At 35.6% G+C, this 20,057-nt stretch overlaps 1 protein-coding gene and 1 pseudogene across 13 annotated transcripts in view; one reads left to right on the top strand and one right to left on the bottom strand.

The window, feature by feature from the left end:
• BCAS3 (BCAS3 microtubule associated cell migration factor) overlaps positions 1 to 20,057 on the bottom strand; it is a 614,170-nt gene that overhangs the window by 431,412 nt on the left and 162,701 nt on the right. For all 13 annotated transcript variants that reach the window (XM_042966194.1, XM_042966193.1, XM_042966192.1 and 10 more), the window contains 2 exons: positions 13,094 to 13,170; positions 5,896 to 5,979 (listed from right to left, as the gene is read on the bottom strand). In XM_042966194.1, the coding sequence (XP_042822128.1) occupies positions 5,896 to 5,979; positions 13,094 to 13,170 (161 nt within the window). The remainder of the gene's footprint in view (positions 1 to 5,895; positions 5,980 to 13,093; positions 13,171 to 20,057) is intronic.
• LOC107180076 lies at positions 13,954 to 17,431 on the top strand (annotated as a pseudogene).

The following is a 20,057-nucleotide window of genomic DNA, read 5'->3' as shown; positions in this document are numbered from 1 at the left end:
TTACATTTTAGTCAAAAGAGTGTATACATACCTGATAATTTCCTCAACATACCAAAAAAGGATGAAGACTCAGTAAAAATTAGGACTAAAAAAAATCTAATTTGGCCAAATGGAGATATTAACTTACACTGAGTGTCTTCACAGCCTGAGGTAGCTAAAAAGTTTACCATATTCCTGACTAACCTTAACAGGAGTATCCACAGAACCAAACTCTATCTCATAAGAGAGCTGAATGTAAGATTATAACAAATATGTCAGATAATCCACTCAGACCAAAAATTCAAATGAGCATGGTATTATTCTGTTGTGTGCAGACAGATTTGTCAAAGGGTCACTAGTCATCTTTAACCTTTCTCATGCCATATCAGCTGTCCACCCCTGTCCATTAGTGGTAATGGTGCTGCTCTCACAAAAGCTGTTAGTTGTCATTAAGAAGTTATCAGATAACCAGGGGGAAAAAAGAGGCATATTTACTAAATCAATTTACCACACTGGGGTTAAAACACATTAAAAGGAAAAATCAAATAGGTGGTAATATGTGGTAACTAGGAAATATGGACCAAGATTTTACAAATGTATCAAAATAACCCAATTTGAACTATTTAAGTATTAAAATTTTCCCCTTAGCACTGCCACAGAGAATTCATCACCATTATATTCTTTATAAGGAAAGCCAAATAAATTATTTGGAAAAACAAAGAGAAAAATCTAGAAGTAGAAAGATAAATTTTAACTACTATTTGAAAATCCAGAGAAACTGTAAAAACATTATTTCCTCTAAGGAGATCCAAGTACATATGCAATTAATATATTTTTGCTTACAAGTATCTGGTGAGACAAAAAATAAGAATAAAAATTTAAAAATTAATCCTTCTGTATAACAAAGTGGTTAACCTCTATGAAGTCATAAGCAGCTGTCATCAGCAAGAGAAAAATATTAATGATTAATCTTTCAGAAAAAGTGATTTGACAAGTGATCACTTTCAGAAAAAGTGATTTCACAAGTTCCTCAAAGTGAATATTTTAAGATTAGTATTTTAAGGAGCACATACTACATGGTTTTTTAAAGGTTTTCCATGTTGTATCTCTAAATTACCTTTTTTATCATTTCTAAGTAGATAAATAGGTAGGCAGAAAATAAACAGAAATTTTATTTTCTATTTTCAATAATGGCAGGCTAGGTAAATCAGATCAATCCTACCAATGAAAGCAAGTAGGATAACCGAGGAGAATTTTTTTTTTTTAACTCTGCTTAAAGGTATTGAATATTTAACAAGATAGTAGAGAGCTTCTAGATCCAAATCCAAGAGAACAAGAAAATCCCACACATGTGAGTTGGGTATTTAGGCCTAGATGGATCTGATGATTCTAGAGGAGACTTCTAAGAGACTGAGTGGTGTTTTTGATGGACCTGTGGTACTAGGTGGTCATGTCCAAGGGGATCTATCTAATGAGTTTCCATGTTTTTGGTTGAGGCACAAAGGAACACAACAATAGAAAGAATAGTTAATCTGTAGTAATCAGGCTCCCATAACTATTTCAGGTGAGCTTTAAATTCCTTAAGGAACTCAATCCCAGAAACTGGATTAGGAGGGTCCAAGACTAAGAGTGCCACAGAACTCTGGTATCTCAAATTCAAACTTGTTTCTACAGATTTTTAAAATAAATTCTAGCAAACAAGGAGTCAAGACATCATTAGTGAGAACCAGCAAAAATAGCAAACAATAAAAATACACCCAAAAAGAAGCCAGACATTGGAGTTATCAGAAAGACTTTATATTAACTATGTTTACTACATTTAAACAATTTAGTAATTTGAGAAAAAACTGAATTCTAGAGAACCAGAAATGATCACTATTTACTAAAAGACTTTATCAATGCATATATGTTTGATTTTATCAAACCCTTTTTGTGTATATATCAAGATAATCATATAATTTTTCTCCTTTATTCTGTTCATGTACAAATTACATTCATTGATTTTGAGTAATAAACCAGCCTTATATTATGGAATTATCCCAACTGGATTGGGACACATTATCCTTACAACATATTTAATTTTTCTCTGCTAATATTTTGTTTAGGATTTTTCAGGATTTTTCATGTTCATGAGTAAGACAGGACTATAGTTTTCCTTTTTCACAATGCTCTTGTCAAGATTCAGTATCAAGGTCATCCTGCATCATAAAACAATATTAGGCATTATCTCTTATTCTATGGAAGAGTCTTTGTAATATTGCCATTGTTCATTCTTAAATGTGAGCATTCTCTGGAAAAGAATATCCTAGAATATCTTCTAGGCCTGAAGATAGATACATGACATTGTTCTTTTCATAGTAAACTTATATTCCCTCATACAGAAAAGTACAGGAATTATAAGTGTACATCATGATGAATTTTCATAAGTGAATATACTAATATAAATAGAAGTATAATACATAATGTAATGGTAACAAAGACTACTTAATTCTGATGTACCTACCATGGAAAACTGGAACTGCCTTATACCTCAGAAAGCTAATTTACCCACAAAGTTTCTTGTATCTAATATCTTACTAGAAGAAATTATCACTTAGGAGGCAAAATCATCTCAACTTTCCAATCTTTCCTATATAAAATATCCATACCTTGAAAGTGAAATGAAAGATCATTCTATTTCTGGTAGAATTTCAGGAAAATAACTAAATACTAGTACTAAATACCAAATTAACTTAATATTTTTAAGTAAATCTCAAAACATTCATGGTAACACAGGAGTCCATAAGTACATAAATATTACATATGAAAGTGTTTTCAAAAATATTTCATGGCATATAAGTTACACATAAGTTTAAAAGGCAGTGTACAATATGGATTTTACTACCTGGTAAGCCCAGTAAGACTCAAGAAATGGGTGACTTTACAGATGGCTAACAGACACATGAAAAGATGCTCAACATCACTCATCATCAGGGAAATACAAAAGAAATCTACAATGAGATATCACCTCATCCCTGTCAGAATGGCTAAAATCAACAACACAGGAAACAAAGGTTTGGTGAGGATGCCGAGAAAGGGGAGCCCCCCTTACAGTACTAGTGGGAATGCAAACTTGTGCAGCCACTCTGGAAAACAGTATGGAAGTTTCTCAAAAAGTTAAAAATAGAACTATCTGGGGCACCTGGGTGGCTCCATCAGTTAAGCGTCCAACTTCAGCTCAAGTCATGATCTTGCAGTTGGTGAATTCAAGCCTCACATCGGGCTCTGTGCTGACAGCTCAGAGCCTGAAGCCTGCTTAGGATTCTGTGTCTCCTTCTCTCTCTGCCCCTTCCTCACTCATGCTCACTTGTTCGCTCTTGCTCTCTCTCTCTCTCTCTCTCAAAAATAAACATTAAAATAGAACTATCTTACAACCCAGCAATTGCACTACTGGGTACCAACCCAAAGGATACAAAAATACTGATTCAAAGGAATACATGCACCCTATTGTATATTTATAGCAGCATTATCAACAAGAGCCAAACTACGGAAAGAGCCCAGGTGTCCACTGACTGATGAATGGATATAGAAGTTGGATATATAATATGTACATATGGAATATTACTCAGCTATAAAAAAAGAATGAAATCTTGCCATTTACAACAGTATGGATGGAACCAGAGAGCAAAAGAAGTCAGAGAAAGACAAAAAACATGATTTCGCTCATATGTGTAAGAAACAAAACAAATGAACATAAGGGGGAAAAAAACCAGAAGCAAATCAGAAACAGACGCTTAACCATAGAGAACAAACTGAGGGCTACTGGAGGTGAGGTGGGCAGGGGGATGGGTTAAATAGGTGATGGGTAAAAAGGAGGGCACTTGTGATGAGCACCAGGTGTTGTATGTGGGTGATGAATCACTAAATTCTACACCTGAAACTCATGTTGCAACTGTATGTTAACTAGCTGGAATTTAAATAAAAATGTGGGGGAAAAAAAAAAGAAATGGGTAACTTTTATGTTTATGGTTTTGTTTTTCTTTCATTTTGTAAATTTATAAACAGGAGCATGAATAAGCATTAAAATCAGACAAAAGCGGGGTGCCTCGGTGGCTCAGTCAGTTGAGTGTCCAACTTCGGCTCAGGTCATGATCTCCAGGTTTGTGAGTTCAGGTGCCACATCGGGCTTGCTGCTATCAGCACAGAGCCTGCTTCAGATCCTCTATCCCACCGCCCCCCCCTCCGCCCCTCCCCTCTCGCACTATCTCTCTCTCAAAAATAAATAAACATTAAAAAAATAAGTAAAAATGTTTTTAAAAATCAGACAAAAGCAATTAAACAAAAATTAAATATTAACTACTTTATTCAAGGGTCAATGGCAGAATTTTATCAACTGCCTGAGCTAATGATGAATTTCAATCAACACCAATTCCACTGGTGACCAATGGTCTATTGGAAACTGATTGGATTAGAGTGTTGTCATCATCATAATTTCTGAGAATTTAAAATGTGGAAGACATGAGCTTATCCCTCACAGTTCTCAATATGTGGTATAGAAAACTGGAGAGTTCAAACTTGTTCTTTTCCAAGCACATTAACTCTAGCCTCATTTAGCTAGAGTTTGTCCACATGTCCACATTCAGCTAAAAGTTAAACAGCAAAACTGTTACTGAATGAAGCAGGTCAGTTTTCTTTTATGTAAGCACACAAACACATTATAGCAAAGAAGACCTGAAAAGCTGTCCACTACCACAGAACTGAAAATTATTCAAATGATAATACAATGAACTATCCTAATTAACATGTATGGCACAGATAAGTCTAAAAGGAATATAATACATGAGAACTAGATCTCATTGGTATATTTTGTGGATCTATTATAAACTAACTATAGAAGAACACTGATGCTGGCTAATTACTCTGTCTCAGAATTCTCTTCACTGAAATAACCATCATAATTTTTACATACACAATGGAGAAAAGTAAGCAATTTTTTTGAACATTCTAAAAGCCAAAGTATATAGTGCTGTAAGCATAAAGACATTCAGTATTTCATTTCCTTTCTGAGTAAAAAATATGTAATGCTTCTCTCATCAAACCAAGGAACACATTCTAAAGCATAACATGTAAGTACTTGTGATCAATCTTGAAGTATTTTTGTATTTGTTTTACATAAAACAGTGTGACCTTTCATTCCCTCCCTGTGGTTTGCTTTAAACTGTTGTTCTTTTCTGAATAGTTGTGCTTTCTATTACATGCTGTCATTTAGATTCACTATGTCATCCCTATTATTAGAATTGTTTTGTTGTATACTTCACAATTCAAAAGGATAGTGATTATAAGAATACCTTATAATCAGCATAAAGTTTAAGAGCCATCATCAAAATTAACCCTCGCACACACACAAACAGAGCTCACTTGACAAACACATAGAGGGCAGCCCTGTGACATGAAAGAGTCTTTGAATGTGCCAGGGGTTTGACTCAAGTTTTCTTAAGGAATAATATTCTTTTTACATGAAGAAGATTCATAAATATTCGAAGATACAAAAGGATGTCAGTATAGATGGAATGATGGAAATCACAGAAAAAGAACCCAGAAGTCACTACTTAAAACATATATATAAAGCTTCTCTCAAAAATGTTATTAATTATATAATAGATTTTAATCTAGCTAACAGACTTAAATATTTAAAATTTGATAAATACAAACCCTATAATTATAATAGAAAATAATGTATGATTTATGAACCTTAAGAGATTAAATATCTAATTATGTAGTCATCAATCTTCATGAGTGGCAAAAATATTCTGACTTACTTAAGTTTATTCCACATTTGTGAACAAAAAGGGAAGGAAAAATTTCAACACAATTCAGGAGAGAAACCTGATATTTACTCCACAAAATCACAACTCCTAGGGACTACTCAATACTCACTTTAGCAGCACTAATGACTGTGGCAGTATAAGACTGAATGTTGTCTCCACAGGCTCCACCACGGGACTGATGACATCGAATCAACTGGAAAAAGAGACAGAGAGAAAAGCCAGAAAGTTATTTCTATTAAACTGTTTAATTGTACAGGCTATTAGGACAGAGCTTATTTATCAAGCAGAATGAGGGTGGGAGGGGTGAATGTTTGTATGAGTGTTTCAGGCAAACAGCTAAAAGCCCTGCCAAGACACTTTCCCTCTTTTTATAATCTACTGGTGCCACTCAGGCAGTGTCATGCTCAAATACAATTTTTAATTATCAGATGAATAGTCTTTAAGAATTCATAAACTCTAAAATGGTAGTATTTGGGATCTGGCAGCCATTCCACAAATAAATTTTAAAACATAATCAAAGGACTTAGACTTGCCTTTCTAACATTAAATATTTAACATACTAGCAAATTGGAGGTTTTGTCCTCTTAATTCCTACATAAAGATAGTAAAAGAAAAGCCAAAAAAGAGGCAAAATAATTTATCATATTTCCATTTTCAATTAAGTCAGGGGAATAGTGGCACAAATCATGCATAAATCAACTGTGAGGCATATAGTAGCTGTCCACTTCAGAGGGCTTACTAGTATTACCACAGAATGAAAAAGACGTGCCTTTAGTCACGACTGATGTAAATAAACCAACCAAATCAATTCACTTTGATTCAATTTTCAAAGTGAATCACTAGTTTGATAGCATGATTCTCTCATGGACTAAAGCAATAAACCAGGATTAAAATCTCCACTGCTCCTACACTTCCTAAATTTAGGGTTTTTTAATTCATTAGCCAGATCTTTATATTTTAAAAAAAAAATTTTAATAAAATGACAGGGGCACCTGGGTGGCTCTGTTGGTGAAGCATCCAATCTTGGTTTCAGCACAGGTCATTTTCTCAGAGTTTGTGGGTTCGGGACCTGCATCAGGCTCTGTGCTGACAGCACGGAGCTTTCTTGGGACTCTCTCTCTCTCTCTCTCTCTCTCCCTGCCACTTCCCTGCTTGCTCACTCTCTCTCTCTCTCAAAAATAAACAAATAAACTTTTTAAAAATTAAAAAAATAAAATGACAATTGTAGAGTATTAGAAAAGCTCCACATTGTGTTATGATTTTAAAAGCCTACATAATTCAGAAAGAATCTACCTCTTTCAAAACATAAAAACAAAAATGCTTATATAATTTAAAACATGATTATTTGATAAATATGAATGTCACCTTTTTATTCTTCTAAAATCAAAATTTTTATATCGCTGACACTACATTGAAAAGCAATTGCTCAAAGCAATAATAATATGTTATAATGGGGTATCTTTATAAGTCTGATATGAAATGTCAAGCTGCCACACTAAACGTGTTGTTGCATGAGCAAATTTCAAGGTCAGTAGTGAGGAAATTTTTCAAATGACAGATGATCACAAATGTGATTTCATATAGGGGAAAACAGGTAGTTTGAAAGTGATCATTTCAGCTAATAAAAAGTATCCCTTTCATTCACTCACTCGCTCATTCAGTCATAAATACAATTTCAAAGAATTATGCAAGTTATCCCTCTGCTGCCTCCTGCCACATATGCAATGAAAGACATTATCTTGGAAATACTACCATCTTTTCTCTGCTTCCAGTAATTAAAATAATCAAGGATAAATATGTGAAAATAAGCAACACTATCACTTTTTCAATTCAACTAAAACCGAGTCAGCATTTCAACACAAACATAACTAAGCCAGAAATTTTTGTTTAAAACTTTAGACTTGTTAGAAAATTACATTTGCAACTCAATTCATCAAAAATTAAAGATGAATCAGAAATTTCTGTAGTGCAAAACTCTATAAAATGGACTGATTTTCAAAAAATATAAGTTAAAAGGCAACATACAAAAGAGCAAGTATATTATTTAATCTTTTGGAAAGAAAGGGAAATATAAATACATATAACAATGAAATATATAAGCAAGTAAATAAAACATAAAAATAAAAATAAGTGTATGTAATTAGATATCAAATGAAAACTGTAACAACAATGAAGGAAGGCAGAAAGGGAGAGATAAGGATAATCAAAGTAATATTTGAACACAGTATTTGACTGTATATCTTCAGTTTGGGGCAGCAATGGGACTGGAGAGAACTACAAGAAATCCTGAACTCTTTTTATTTGGCTTGATATTTGTAGTTGTGTGAGCAAACAATTCTGCAATTACTTTTGCCATTATAGGATTCAACAAATGAAATAAACGTGTGATATCAGAGTTTCCCATGCGAAACAAGGAACATATAAATAAGAAATAAATGGAGGATGAAAGGAAAGAATCCTGTGGAAAATACCAATGTCTAACCTTCATTTCCAAAATACGTGTGTGTGTGTGTGTATAGGTGTACAAATACATATATGTATTTGTATACTTTCCCATTATGTATGCATAGAAGTATGTGTGTTTCCAAACTCTGTCCACTGAAAGTGTCTAGAAGTAAAAACACCCCAGTAACAATGAGCACATCTACTGGACAAAGCTAAGTATCTAAAGTTCTGGCCCATTAAAAGGAACCAGGAAAATAAGAAGTAGCAGATTCCAGGGCTGAGACAGGGCAGATGCTAGATGAACCCTCTCCCTCTTCCCTTCCCCCACTTGTGCTCTCCCTCTCGCTCTCTCTCTCTCAAAAAAAAAAAAAAAAAAAAAAAGATTAAACTGACTAAGTATTTAGGAGTAATGTGATATATGCAACTTACTCTGAAATAATTAAAAGGCCAATCTGAGTAAAAGATATATGGGTGTGCTTTGTGCTATTTGTACTATATTTATTCTTACAACTTTTCTATAAGCTTTCCTAGTTAAAAGGACATTTAAAAAGAACCATTGATGGGAATGCAAGCTGGTGCAGCCACTCTGGAAAACAGTATGGAAGTTCCTCAAAAAACTAAAAATAGAACTACCCTACGACCCAGCAATTGCACAGTATGCATTGATCCACAGGAAAAAGGTGTGCTGTTTCGAAAGGGCACATGTACCCCCATGTTTATAGCAGCACTATCAACAATAGCCAAAGTATGGAAAGAGCCCAAATGTCCATTGATGGATGAATGGATAAAGAAGATGTGGGGTGTGTGTGTGTGTGTGTGTGTGTGTGTGTGTGTGTGTGTGTATAATGGAGTATTACTTGGCAATCAAAAAGAATGAAATCTTGCCATTTGCAACTATGTGGATGGAACTGGAGGGTATTATGCTAAGTGAAATTAGTCAAGAGAAAGAGAAAGACAAAAATCCTATGACTTCACTCATATGAGGACTTTAAGAGACAAAACAGATGAACATAAGGGAAGGGAAACAAAAATAAAAACATGGAGGGGACAAAATATAAGAGACTCTTAAATATGGAGAACAAACAGAGGGTTACTGGAAGGGTTGTGGGAGGGGGGATGGGCTAAATGGGTAAGGGGCACTAAGGAATCTACTCCTGAAATCACTGTTGCACTATATGCTAACTAATTTGGATGTAAAGTTTAAAAAATAAAAAATAAAATAAAATAAAATAAAATAAAGAGAACCACTGAAAAACAAACCCAATCAGTATATATGGCATCTTGCTTAAAATTTTAGTCAAAAAGCATTTTCATTAAAAAATATTGTTACTCCAAAATTCAATTAAGTTTGCAATTCCACACTCAGCCCCAAAACCAAAGCAATCAGACACTGGTACTAAAACAATCAGAAACTGTTAATAAATACTAGCATTTACATAAATGCTATTGGAAATACATGTATCTGAAAATATTTCTTCCAAAGGATGGTAGAGCTATCTGATTAGCAAACTCCCCATAAATGCCACTACACTTTCTGATCTCTGTATGTAATGCTAGATATTATCAACACATATCTCTACAAAGGCAAGACAAGCAAGATAACTGGCACACACCCAGTATGTATCTGTGAAGGGAGTTTCCTCTGCTAGAAAACGATATGTAACTATTTGCATATCACCTACAATTCTAAATGGGTACTTTCCCACATGTGAGAATACATCTACAAGAACCAAGGGACAATTTATACATCTTCTTGTTGGATGTCTCCAGCACTCAAAGAAACATATTATATATTTAAACATTTGAAGACACCATTATGTTACCACACTGAATTGTATGCCTCTTGTCTTGTTTGAAAAGAGTAATTTGTAAAGAGCTATTTTTATGAGATATACTAGAAAATGAAGAGAAATAACAGAATGGAGCATAAACATGGCATTCAGTAAGATACAAAGTATCTATCTGTAGCAAACAGAATTTTGGAAAAAGTATCAAGGAATTCATCTACAAAAATAACTTGTTTCAGTAGTTTCTTGATTTTGTGAATTCCAGAGATTTACATGCTATGTAGTTTCTCCAAATAATTATTGTACTTACCATATCCAGATTTGTGTTAAGAACTCTTCAATAAATATTATTTCCTATTATTCTGCTATTATCTCAATATATAACTATACAAGCAAACTAAAATGAAACAAAAAATGATAATCTTCTTTGAAGTCTGTAATATTTTTTAGATTTCATCCTATATTCACATGAAGGGCACTAAATGGTATAAAAAAGATTTCACATTTTCTTTCTGAAATTCAATTTGTCTTTGGTGTTGAATTGGACATAAATAAAACATAAAAACAACTAAAAGATTCAACAAAATGTGATCACCTATGATTTTTTTTTTTTAATTTTTTTTTCAACGTTTTTTATTTATTTTTGGGACAGAGAGAGACAGAGCATGAACGGGGGAGGGGCAGAGAGAGAGGGAGACACAGAATCGGAAACAGGCTCCAGGCTCCGAGCCATCAGCCCAGAGCCTGACGCGGGGCTCGAACTCACGGACCGCGAGATCATGACCTGGCTGAAGTCGGACGCTTAACCGACTGCGCCACCCAGGCGCCCCTGCCTATGATTTAATTATTAAGACAAATAGTTTAACCCTTGTTTAGATTTAGTTGTAGACACATAACATCAATTAAATTATTCTATGCCTCAGTTCCCAATCTACCAATAAAAACAAACTCATTCCTAGGGCACCTGGATGACTCATTCAGTTAAGCAGCCGACTTTGGCTCAGGTCATGAGCTCACGGTTCACAAGTTTGAGCCCCACATCGGGCTCTGTGCTGACCACTCGGAACCTGGAGTGAATTCTATGTCTCCCTCTCTCTCTGTCCCTCCTCCACTCGTGCTCTGTCTTTCAAAATTAATACATTTTAAAAAAAATTTTTTAAGTCATTCCTGCCCCCTGATTTCTAGCTCCACAGAAGCTATTAAAGTAGTATCAATGCTGTGCCTAAGATCGATGGAGTAAAGTTCTCTATAAAAAACCAAGCCTAGGGGCACCTGGGTGGCTCAGTCGGTTGAGCACCCGACTTCGCTCAGGTCATGATCTCACAGTTCGTAAGTTCGAGCCCCACATCGGCCTCTGTGCTGACAGCTCAGAGCCTGGAGCCTGCTTCAGATTCTGTATCTCCCTCTCTCTCTGCCCCTCCCCTGCTCATGCTCTGTCTTTCTCTCTCTCTCAAAATAAACATTAAAAGTAAACAAACAAACAAACAAACAAACCAAGCCTAGGAGTGCCTGGGTGGCTCAGTTAAGCATCCAACTCTTGCTTTCGATTCAGGTCCTGAGCTGGTGAGTTCAAGCCCAGCGTTAGGCTCTGTGCTGGCAGCATGGAGCCTGCTTGGAATTCATTCTCTCTCTCTCTCTCTCCCTCCCTCCCTCTCTCTCTCAAAATAAACACATAGCAAAACTAAAAGGCAACTGACAGAATGGGAGAAGACATTTGCAAATGACATATCAGATAAAGGGTTAGTATCCAAAATTTATAAAGAACTTATCAAACTCAACACCCAAAAGGCAAATAATCCAGTGAAGAAATGGGCAAAAGACATGAATAGACACTTCTCCAAGGAAGACATCCAGATGGGCAACCGACTCATGAAAAAATGCTCAGCATCATTCATCATCAGGGAAATACAAATCAAAACCACAATGAGACACCACCTCACAGCTGTCAGAATGGCAAACATTAACAACTCAGGCAACAACAGATGTTGGCGAGGATGCGGAGAAAGAGGATATCTTTTGCATTGTTGGTGGGAATGCAAGCTGGTGCAGCCACTCTGGAAAACAGTATGGAGGTTCTTCCAAAAACTAAAAATAGAACTACCCTACAACCCAGCTATTGCATTGATCCACGGGATACAGGCATTGATCCACGGGATACAGGTGTGATGTTTCGAAAGGGCACATGCACCCCCATGTTTACAGCAGCACTATCAACAATAGCCAAAGCATGGAAAGAGCCCAAATGTCCATCGATGGATGAATGGATAAAGACGATGTGGTATATAGATATAGACATAGACATAGATATAGATATAGATATAGATATAGATATAGATATAGATATATACATATATACATATATATACATATATATACATATATATACATATATAGATATATATATACACACACACACACATACATACATACAATGGAGTATTACTCAGCAATCAAAAAGAATGAAATCTTGCCATTTGCAACTATGTGGATGGAACTGGAGGGTATTATGCTAAGCGAAATTAGTCAAGAGAAAGACAAAAATCATATGACTTCACTCATATGAGGACTTTAAGAGACAAAACAGATGAACATAAGGGAAGGGAAACAAAAATAATATAAAAACAGGGAGGGGGATAAAACAGAAGAGACTCTTAAATACGAAGAACAAACTGAGGGCTGCTGGAGGGGTTGTGGGAGGGGGAATGGGCTAAATGGGTAAGGGACATTAAGGAATCTACTCCTGAAATCATTGTTTCACTATATGCTAACTAATTTGGATGTAAATTTTAAAAAAAAATTAGAAACAAAATTAAAAAAATAAAATTAAATAAACACATAAACATAAAAAATTAAAAACAAAAAACAAAAACCAAGCCTAGAAAATTAAAGTTGAGCCCAAATACTGATCCTAAGCAATAAGGGAGATAGGATAATTACTGGTTGCCCAATTAAAACCAAAATCTAAGCAAAGAAAAACTAGTAAGTTAAATATTCATTATTGGTTGGCAATCAACTTTGGAAAATTCTTCAACACTTGCTCCATTACAAACAATCCAAACATGAGCCACACCTTACCTTGTTTTCTGCATAAGCAAGCCAACGGCTCCCAAGAGCAATAGGATTCATATTGGGCCCTGGGCAAGGATAGCAGCCTGAAAAATTTGAAATGGCAATATTGAGATATTTCTTAATAAGTTTTCTGTTGGCACATCATATTTTGATGCCATAAAAACAAAACAACCAAATGGTTTTATTTTCTCAAGTCTCACATAAAATTCCCATAAAACTGGTCATTATTTTAATAGCTGAGTGAAGTTCTTTCTTTTTCCCCCTCTACAGTTTCCTTTTGGTTTTGGCACCATTCCAATAAGAAACAAATCTGGGAACAACTGGTAATAACTTTTAGCAAAAATTGGGCATTTTTTACAGTTACTCCTAGAACAAGAAAGAGTAGCTAAAAGGAAACAATGCTTTTAGGTCAAGCAACAATGTTTAGAGAAGAAAGAAAAAGGATACAATTGGTTCATGAATTTAAAGGTAAAAGATAACAAACACCTAAAAAGAAAATGATGATACACTGGTGAGAAGAAAAAAACAGAGCAAGTACTTAAGGCACCAGCGAGGCAACGTAATTCACCAAGATTGCCTCAATGGAAAGATGATGGAAAACTAATTTGCATAATCTTGTGTATTTACATTAAGCACTCTACTTCATTCTTCTTGCTTTCAGTCCAGCCAATAGCAAACTAGTAGGAAGGATTGCTTTGTGGCTCCTCCTCTCAAGAAGAATAAATCATACAGTCGTGATAGTGGACACCATCAATGCATGGAAACTCCAATGCCGTCTTCCTGTGAACTACTAACCAAAACACACCACAACCCAGTCAAGTAAGTGACGTCTGTCATCCTAGAGGCTCTCCTCTCCCCTCCTAGCCATGCCAGTTAGGTCTTTGAGTCGAATGCCCTCATCATCAACTACACAAAATAACATTCCACTGAGTCACAAAACAGCTTTAAAGGATCTACTCAAAGGCAACTGCAAAATCAGACAACACAAAAAGCCTAAACTAAAGAACTTCAAGTTTATCATTCCACAAGTATCTGGTTAATATTTTTACAAATGTTCTCCTCCAAAATGTACACCAGAGGATCAAACTGAGGTATTCTATTTCACAGTTTAGGTCCCAGTTTGGAATCTAAATTTATACAATCTTGAGACAAACAAGATTTTATAACAAAACCCTTTTCTTCTTGTAGCAAAATAATAGCCAAATTACCTGAATCATGACCATAATAGCAAAAAAATAACATGACCTGAATTGTAAACTGCACATCTGACAATGTGTTACCCTGCAGGAAGTCCTGGTCTGTGTTACTGACCCTAAGAGGAATAGAGTTATCAATGTATGACAATTTTTTATCCAAAAGCATACTTATTAATGAGAAAAAGAACAATAAACTACTTTAAGACTTACTTTCAATAATAAAAATAATTTATATGTTCTGTGATATATTTATTATTTTTAAATTTATTTTATATCTTCCTCCCACTTGATTAGGGGGTATGTAAGGTCAAGAATTTGTGTCTGTTGCATTCACTGCTGAATCTCCACTGCCTAGAATAACACCTGAATGCAGCTTGATAAATACATCTGAACAAATTAAGAAAACTTTTCAAATACTCAAATAGTGTGCTCACCTAAAAGCCAGATCTTTCATTTTAAAGCCACTTTTTTAATAGGAATCTTTCAAAAACATAGATCTTTTGTAAACATGTATTACATGCTTTCTGACTCAGAAAGCGTTCTGAATAGCAACAGTCACCATTCTGAAATGCTAGTGCCACTGTGTTCGCAAGCACTAAAGAAGCACACATTGCTGCTGCTTCCATGACATAGCAGTTTTCATTTGAGCTCCTTCAAATGCCATCTATTTTGAGTTTCCCTTTTTATTTATTTGTTCAAGTTTATTTATTTATTTTGAGAGAGAAAGAGAGCTCCAGTAGAGGAGGAGCAGAGAGAGAGAGAGGGAGAGAGAAAATCCCAAGCAGGTCCTCACTTGTCAGTGTGAAGCCTCATGCAGGGCTCGAACTCACAAACCGTGAGATCATGACCTGGGCCAAAATCAAGAGCCGAACACTTAACTGACTTAGCCACCCAGGTACCCTGAGTTTTCCTTTTTAAAGAAGATAAAGATTTTATAAAGGAGATAATGGCCCTAAGAGAAGATCCATATGTCAAATGAAATACAAATCAAATATGAGGTTTCTAATTTTTGCTCATCCTAAAAAAAAACAAAACACAACTTTTTGTTTCTTTCAAGCTTTAAAGGGTTGTGTTTGGGATGTTTTGGATTTTGGGAAAACTGACCTCTAGGTAATATATCCACTGAATATGTCCACATATTATGGACACATACAAAGGACCAAGGCCCACTAAAATAGTACAAAGACAATACACTCTAACATATGTTGTGCAGTCTCTACATAGATTTAATTATTATAGTCCCATTGAGTAAACTAATTCAAACACATATTCCATAGGTATTTTCAGAGCTGGAAAATGTCCTATAAGAAAATTTCCCCCTTTTAAATATTTTTTGACAACTTCCCCCTTTTAAAATGTCATGAAGGGGCACCTGGGTGGCGCAGTCGGTTAAGCGTCCGACTTCAGCCAGGTCACGATCTCGCGGTCCGTGAGTTCGAGCCCCGCGTCAGGCTCTGGGCTGATGGCTCGGAGCCTGGAGCCTGTTTCCGATTCTGTGTCTCCCTCTCTCTCTGCCCCTCCCCTGTTCATGCTCTGTCTCTCTCTGTCCCAAAAATAAATAAAAAACGTTGAAAAAAAAATTTAAAAAAAAATAAAATGTCATGAAAAAAAGAACCAAATGAAAAACAGAAATAAATACTTGTGAGCTTCAGCATTACATTATATGTAGCTAATGCCCTGAACTTTAAAGTCAATGTAATCTAACTATCACTCAATTCAGGTAACAATTTCATCTCAATAGATCTTAATAAGTATACTCTCCTTTCCAAATACTAGAAGATACTAAAGGAAAAATGTAGTTAACAATTCTTCATTTCACTTTTTGAGTCAATGTTTTTACAAACTCAGTGGACCTCAAGAATTATTATGTACTAGAATGAAAGCAAATTGTTTTTCTGTTCTCCAAAAAACACTTTACAGCTGGAATCACCAGACCATCAGCCACTCAGCACTATCCCAACTTTATAAGCATGACTCCTTTAAAAATTAACCACTGCCTCCAGCTAAACTTTGAAAACAAGGGGGGGGAAACCCAATCTCTATAATACTAGGACTAATTCCAACATGTTTTACAATGTTTGTGAATAAAATAAGAGAACTGTATATTAAAAATACGGAGATTTCCAAATCGAAATAAAGGTAAAATCCAAGAATAGCACATTAAATGAAGATTCCTCCATTACTAAAGAAATATTTTCAAAGGCACAGGAGACTGATACAATTTTAGATGGCATCCTCCCATAAGGTTGATCCCTAATGGGGAGGTGACCTGATCCCATTTTGAAAAACAAAGGATTTAACTACTGTCTGTAACACTCTGCCTTATTTTTCTTGATAAAGACAACTCAAAAGATTTCAGACCTTTTTGAAAAAAACAGATGTCTGCATTTATGGTCAATTAACTCTCAACAAGGGTAGCAAGACAAGTCAATGGGGAAAGAATAGTCTTGTCAACAAATGATGACGGGCCACCTCCATATCCACATGCCAAAGAATGAAACTGAAACCTGACCTCACACATACTGCATACAAAAATTAACTCGACATGAATCAAAGACTTAAATGAAAAAGTTAAAAGTACTGCTCTCTTCCTTGGCACTGCCTGCAGGGTGGCAGCCATCTCCTAGCTGCCCTCAGACCTCTGGTGAAGTCCACGACCATAAAAAAGAGGACCAAGAAGTTCATCCGGCACCCGTCAGACTGATATGTCGAAATTAAGTGCAACCGGTGTAAACCCAGAGGCACTGACAACAGGGTGTGCAGAAGATTCAAGAGCCAGATTTTGATGCCCAACACTGGTTACAGGAGCAATAACAAAACAAAGCACATGCTGTCCAGTAGCTTCTGGAAGTTCCTAGTCCACAATGTCATAAAGTGCTGCTGATGTGTAACAAATCTTACTGTGCAGAGATTGCTCACAGTGTCTCCTCCAAAACCACAAAGCCACTATGGAAAGAGTAGCCCAGCTGGCCATTAGAGCCACCAATCCCAAGGCCAGGCTGCACAGCAAAGAAAATGAATAGACAAACAGCTTCTGTACATGTCACATTGGTGTTAATAAAACCATAAAACTACCAAAAAAGTTAAAACTATTAAATTCTTGGAACAAAACATAGTGGTAAATCTTCATAACCTTAGATTAAGCAATGCTTTCTTAGATATGACACCAAAAGTATGCGTGATAAAAGAAAAAAATAAGTAGGGCGCCTGGGTGGCTCAGTTGGTTAAGCATCTGACTTCGACTTAGATCATGATCTTACAGTTCATGAGATCGAGTCCTGCACTGGGCTCTGTGCTGACAGCTCAGGGCCTGGAGCCTGCTTCAGATTCTGTGTCTCCCTCTCTCTCAGCCTCTTCCCTGCTTGTGCACTCCCTGTCTCTCAAAAATAAACATTTATAAAAAAAATTTAAAGAAAAAAATAGAAAAATTGGACTTCATCAAAACTAAAACATTTGTGCTTCAAAAGACATCACTAAGAAAGAAAACAAACTCAGAATGGAAGTTTTACAAAACATATGTCTAACTGACTTGTATCCAGAATATAAACAGAACTGTAACAACTTGATAAAGAAAACACAAATAACTCATAAATTTTGACAAAGAAGATATATGTTGGTGAATGAACACATGAAAAGATGCTCAACATCATTAGCCATCAGGGAAACACAAATCTAAAGTACAATCTGATAGCATTTCATGAGATATTAATAATATGGCTATAATCAAAGAAAGGTAGTAACAATCACTGGTGAGAATATGAAGAAATTGGAACATTCATACACTGAAGGTGGGAATGTAACCTGGTGCAGTCACTCTGCCTGGCAGCTCTTCAAGCAGTTAAGGATAGAATTACCGTATGACTCAGCAATTCAACTCCTCATTGCATACTCGAGAAATGAAAACACATGTCCACACAAATACTTATATCCAAGATAACTGAAAATACAGTTGACCCTTAAACAACATGAGTTTAAACTACACAGGTCTACTTCTACGCAGATTTTTTACAGAACACTACTGTAGATGTATTTTCTCTTCCTGATGATTTTCATACTAACATTTTATTTACTTTGACTGTAAGAACATAGTATATAATACATATAACATACAAAATATGTATGAATTGACTGCTTATGTTATTGATAAAGCTTCTGATTAACAGTAGGCCAAGTTTTGGGAGAGTCAAAAGTTATACGTGGATTTTCAACTGTGTGTGCATTTGGCACCCCTAGCCCCCATGTTGTTCAAGGGTCAACTGTGTATGTCCCCACAAAAACCTTTCATTCATGAAAATATTATTCATAATAGCCCCAAAATGGAAACAAACTAAATGTCCATCACCTGATAAATATATAAATATGGTATTATCCACACAATTAAGTATTATTCAGCAATAAAAAGAAATGAAGAATAACATCCCGTTGTCTGGAAATCCCACAGCTTATTTTTCCATCCACCCACTGAGAACATCTTGCTTGCAGTGTGAATCAAGCTGCCATAAACAACTGTGCAAGTTTTGTAAGTGGACGTCAGTTTCAAACTCCTTTGGGTAAATACCAAGGAGTGTGATTGCTAGATTGTATGGTAAGAATATGTGTAGTTTTGTAAGAAACTGCCAACTCATCCTCCAAAGTGGCTGTATCACTCTACATTCCCACCAGCAATGTATGAGCATTTCCATTACTCCACATCTTTGTCAGCACTTGGTGTTCATTGTCAGTGTTCTAGATTTTAGTCAGTCTAATAGGTGTGTGATAGTATCTCGTTTTAATTTTACTTTCTCTGGAAACATATGATGTGGAGCATCTTTTCATATGATTATCTGCTATCTGTGTATCTTCTTTGGTGAGGTGTCTGTTGAGGCTTTTGACACATTTTTTAATTCAGTTGCTTCTTCTTGTTGAGTTTTAAGCATTCTTTGTATATTTTGAATAACAGTCCTTTATTAGATGTGTCTTTTACAAAAACCTTCTCTTAGTCTGTGGCTTGCCTTCTCATTCTTTTGATGCTGTCTTTTGCAGAGCATAAGCATTTCATTTTAATGAATTCCATCTTATCAACTATTTCTTTCATGAATTGTGCCTTTGGTGTTATATCTAAAAAGTCATCACCATACTCAAGGTCATCTAGGTTTTCTCTATGTTATCTTCTACAAATTTTATACTTTTGTGTGTTACATTTAGGTCTGTGATCCATTTTGAGTTAAGTTTTACAAAGGCTGTATGGACTGTGTCTAGCTTCAGTTTTTCACATGTGAATGTACAGTTGTTCTAGCACCATTTGTTGAAGAAACTATCTTTGCTCCATTGTACTACCCTTGCTCCTTTGTCAAAGATCTATCTCTGGGCTCTCTATTCTGTTCCACTCATCTATTTGTATATTCCTTTGCCACTGTCACACTGTCTTGATTACTGTAGCTTGATAGTAAATCTTGAAGTCAGGCAGAACATGGCAGAAACTTGAATCGTATTACCAAACAGAAAAAGTCAATCTGAGAAGGTTATGTACTATGCGATTCCAACTATATGACATTCTAGGAAATGCAAAACCATGGAGATAACAAAAAGATCTGTGGTTGCTGGGGGGGTGGGGGGAAGGGCAGGGATGAACAGGCAGAGCAGAGGATTTTTAGGGCAGCGAAAATACTCTGTATGATATTACAATGATGGATATATGTCATTATACATTTATCCAAACCCACAGAATGTACAAAACCAAGACTGAACCCTAAGGTAAACTACAAACTCCAGTTGATAATGATGTGTCAATGTAG

The sequence above is a fragment of the Panthera tigris genome, chromosome E1 (assembly GCF_018350195.1).
Source record: "Panthera tigris isolate Pti1 chromosome E1, P.tigris_Pti1_mat1.1, whole genome shotgun sequence".
Classification (NCBI taxonomy): Eukaryota; Metazoa; Chordata; class Mammalia; order Carnivora; family Felidae; genus Panthera; species Panthera tigris.
Note: the sequence above shows the minus strand (reverse complement) of the source record. Positions and strands in the feature narration are given on the sequence as shown.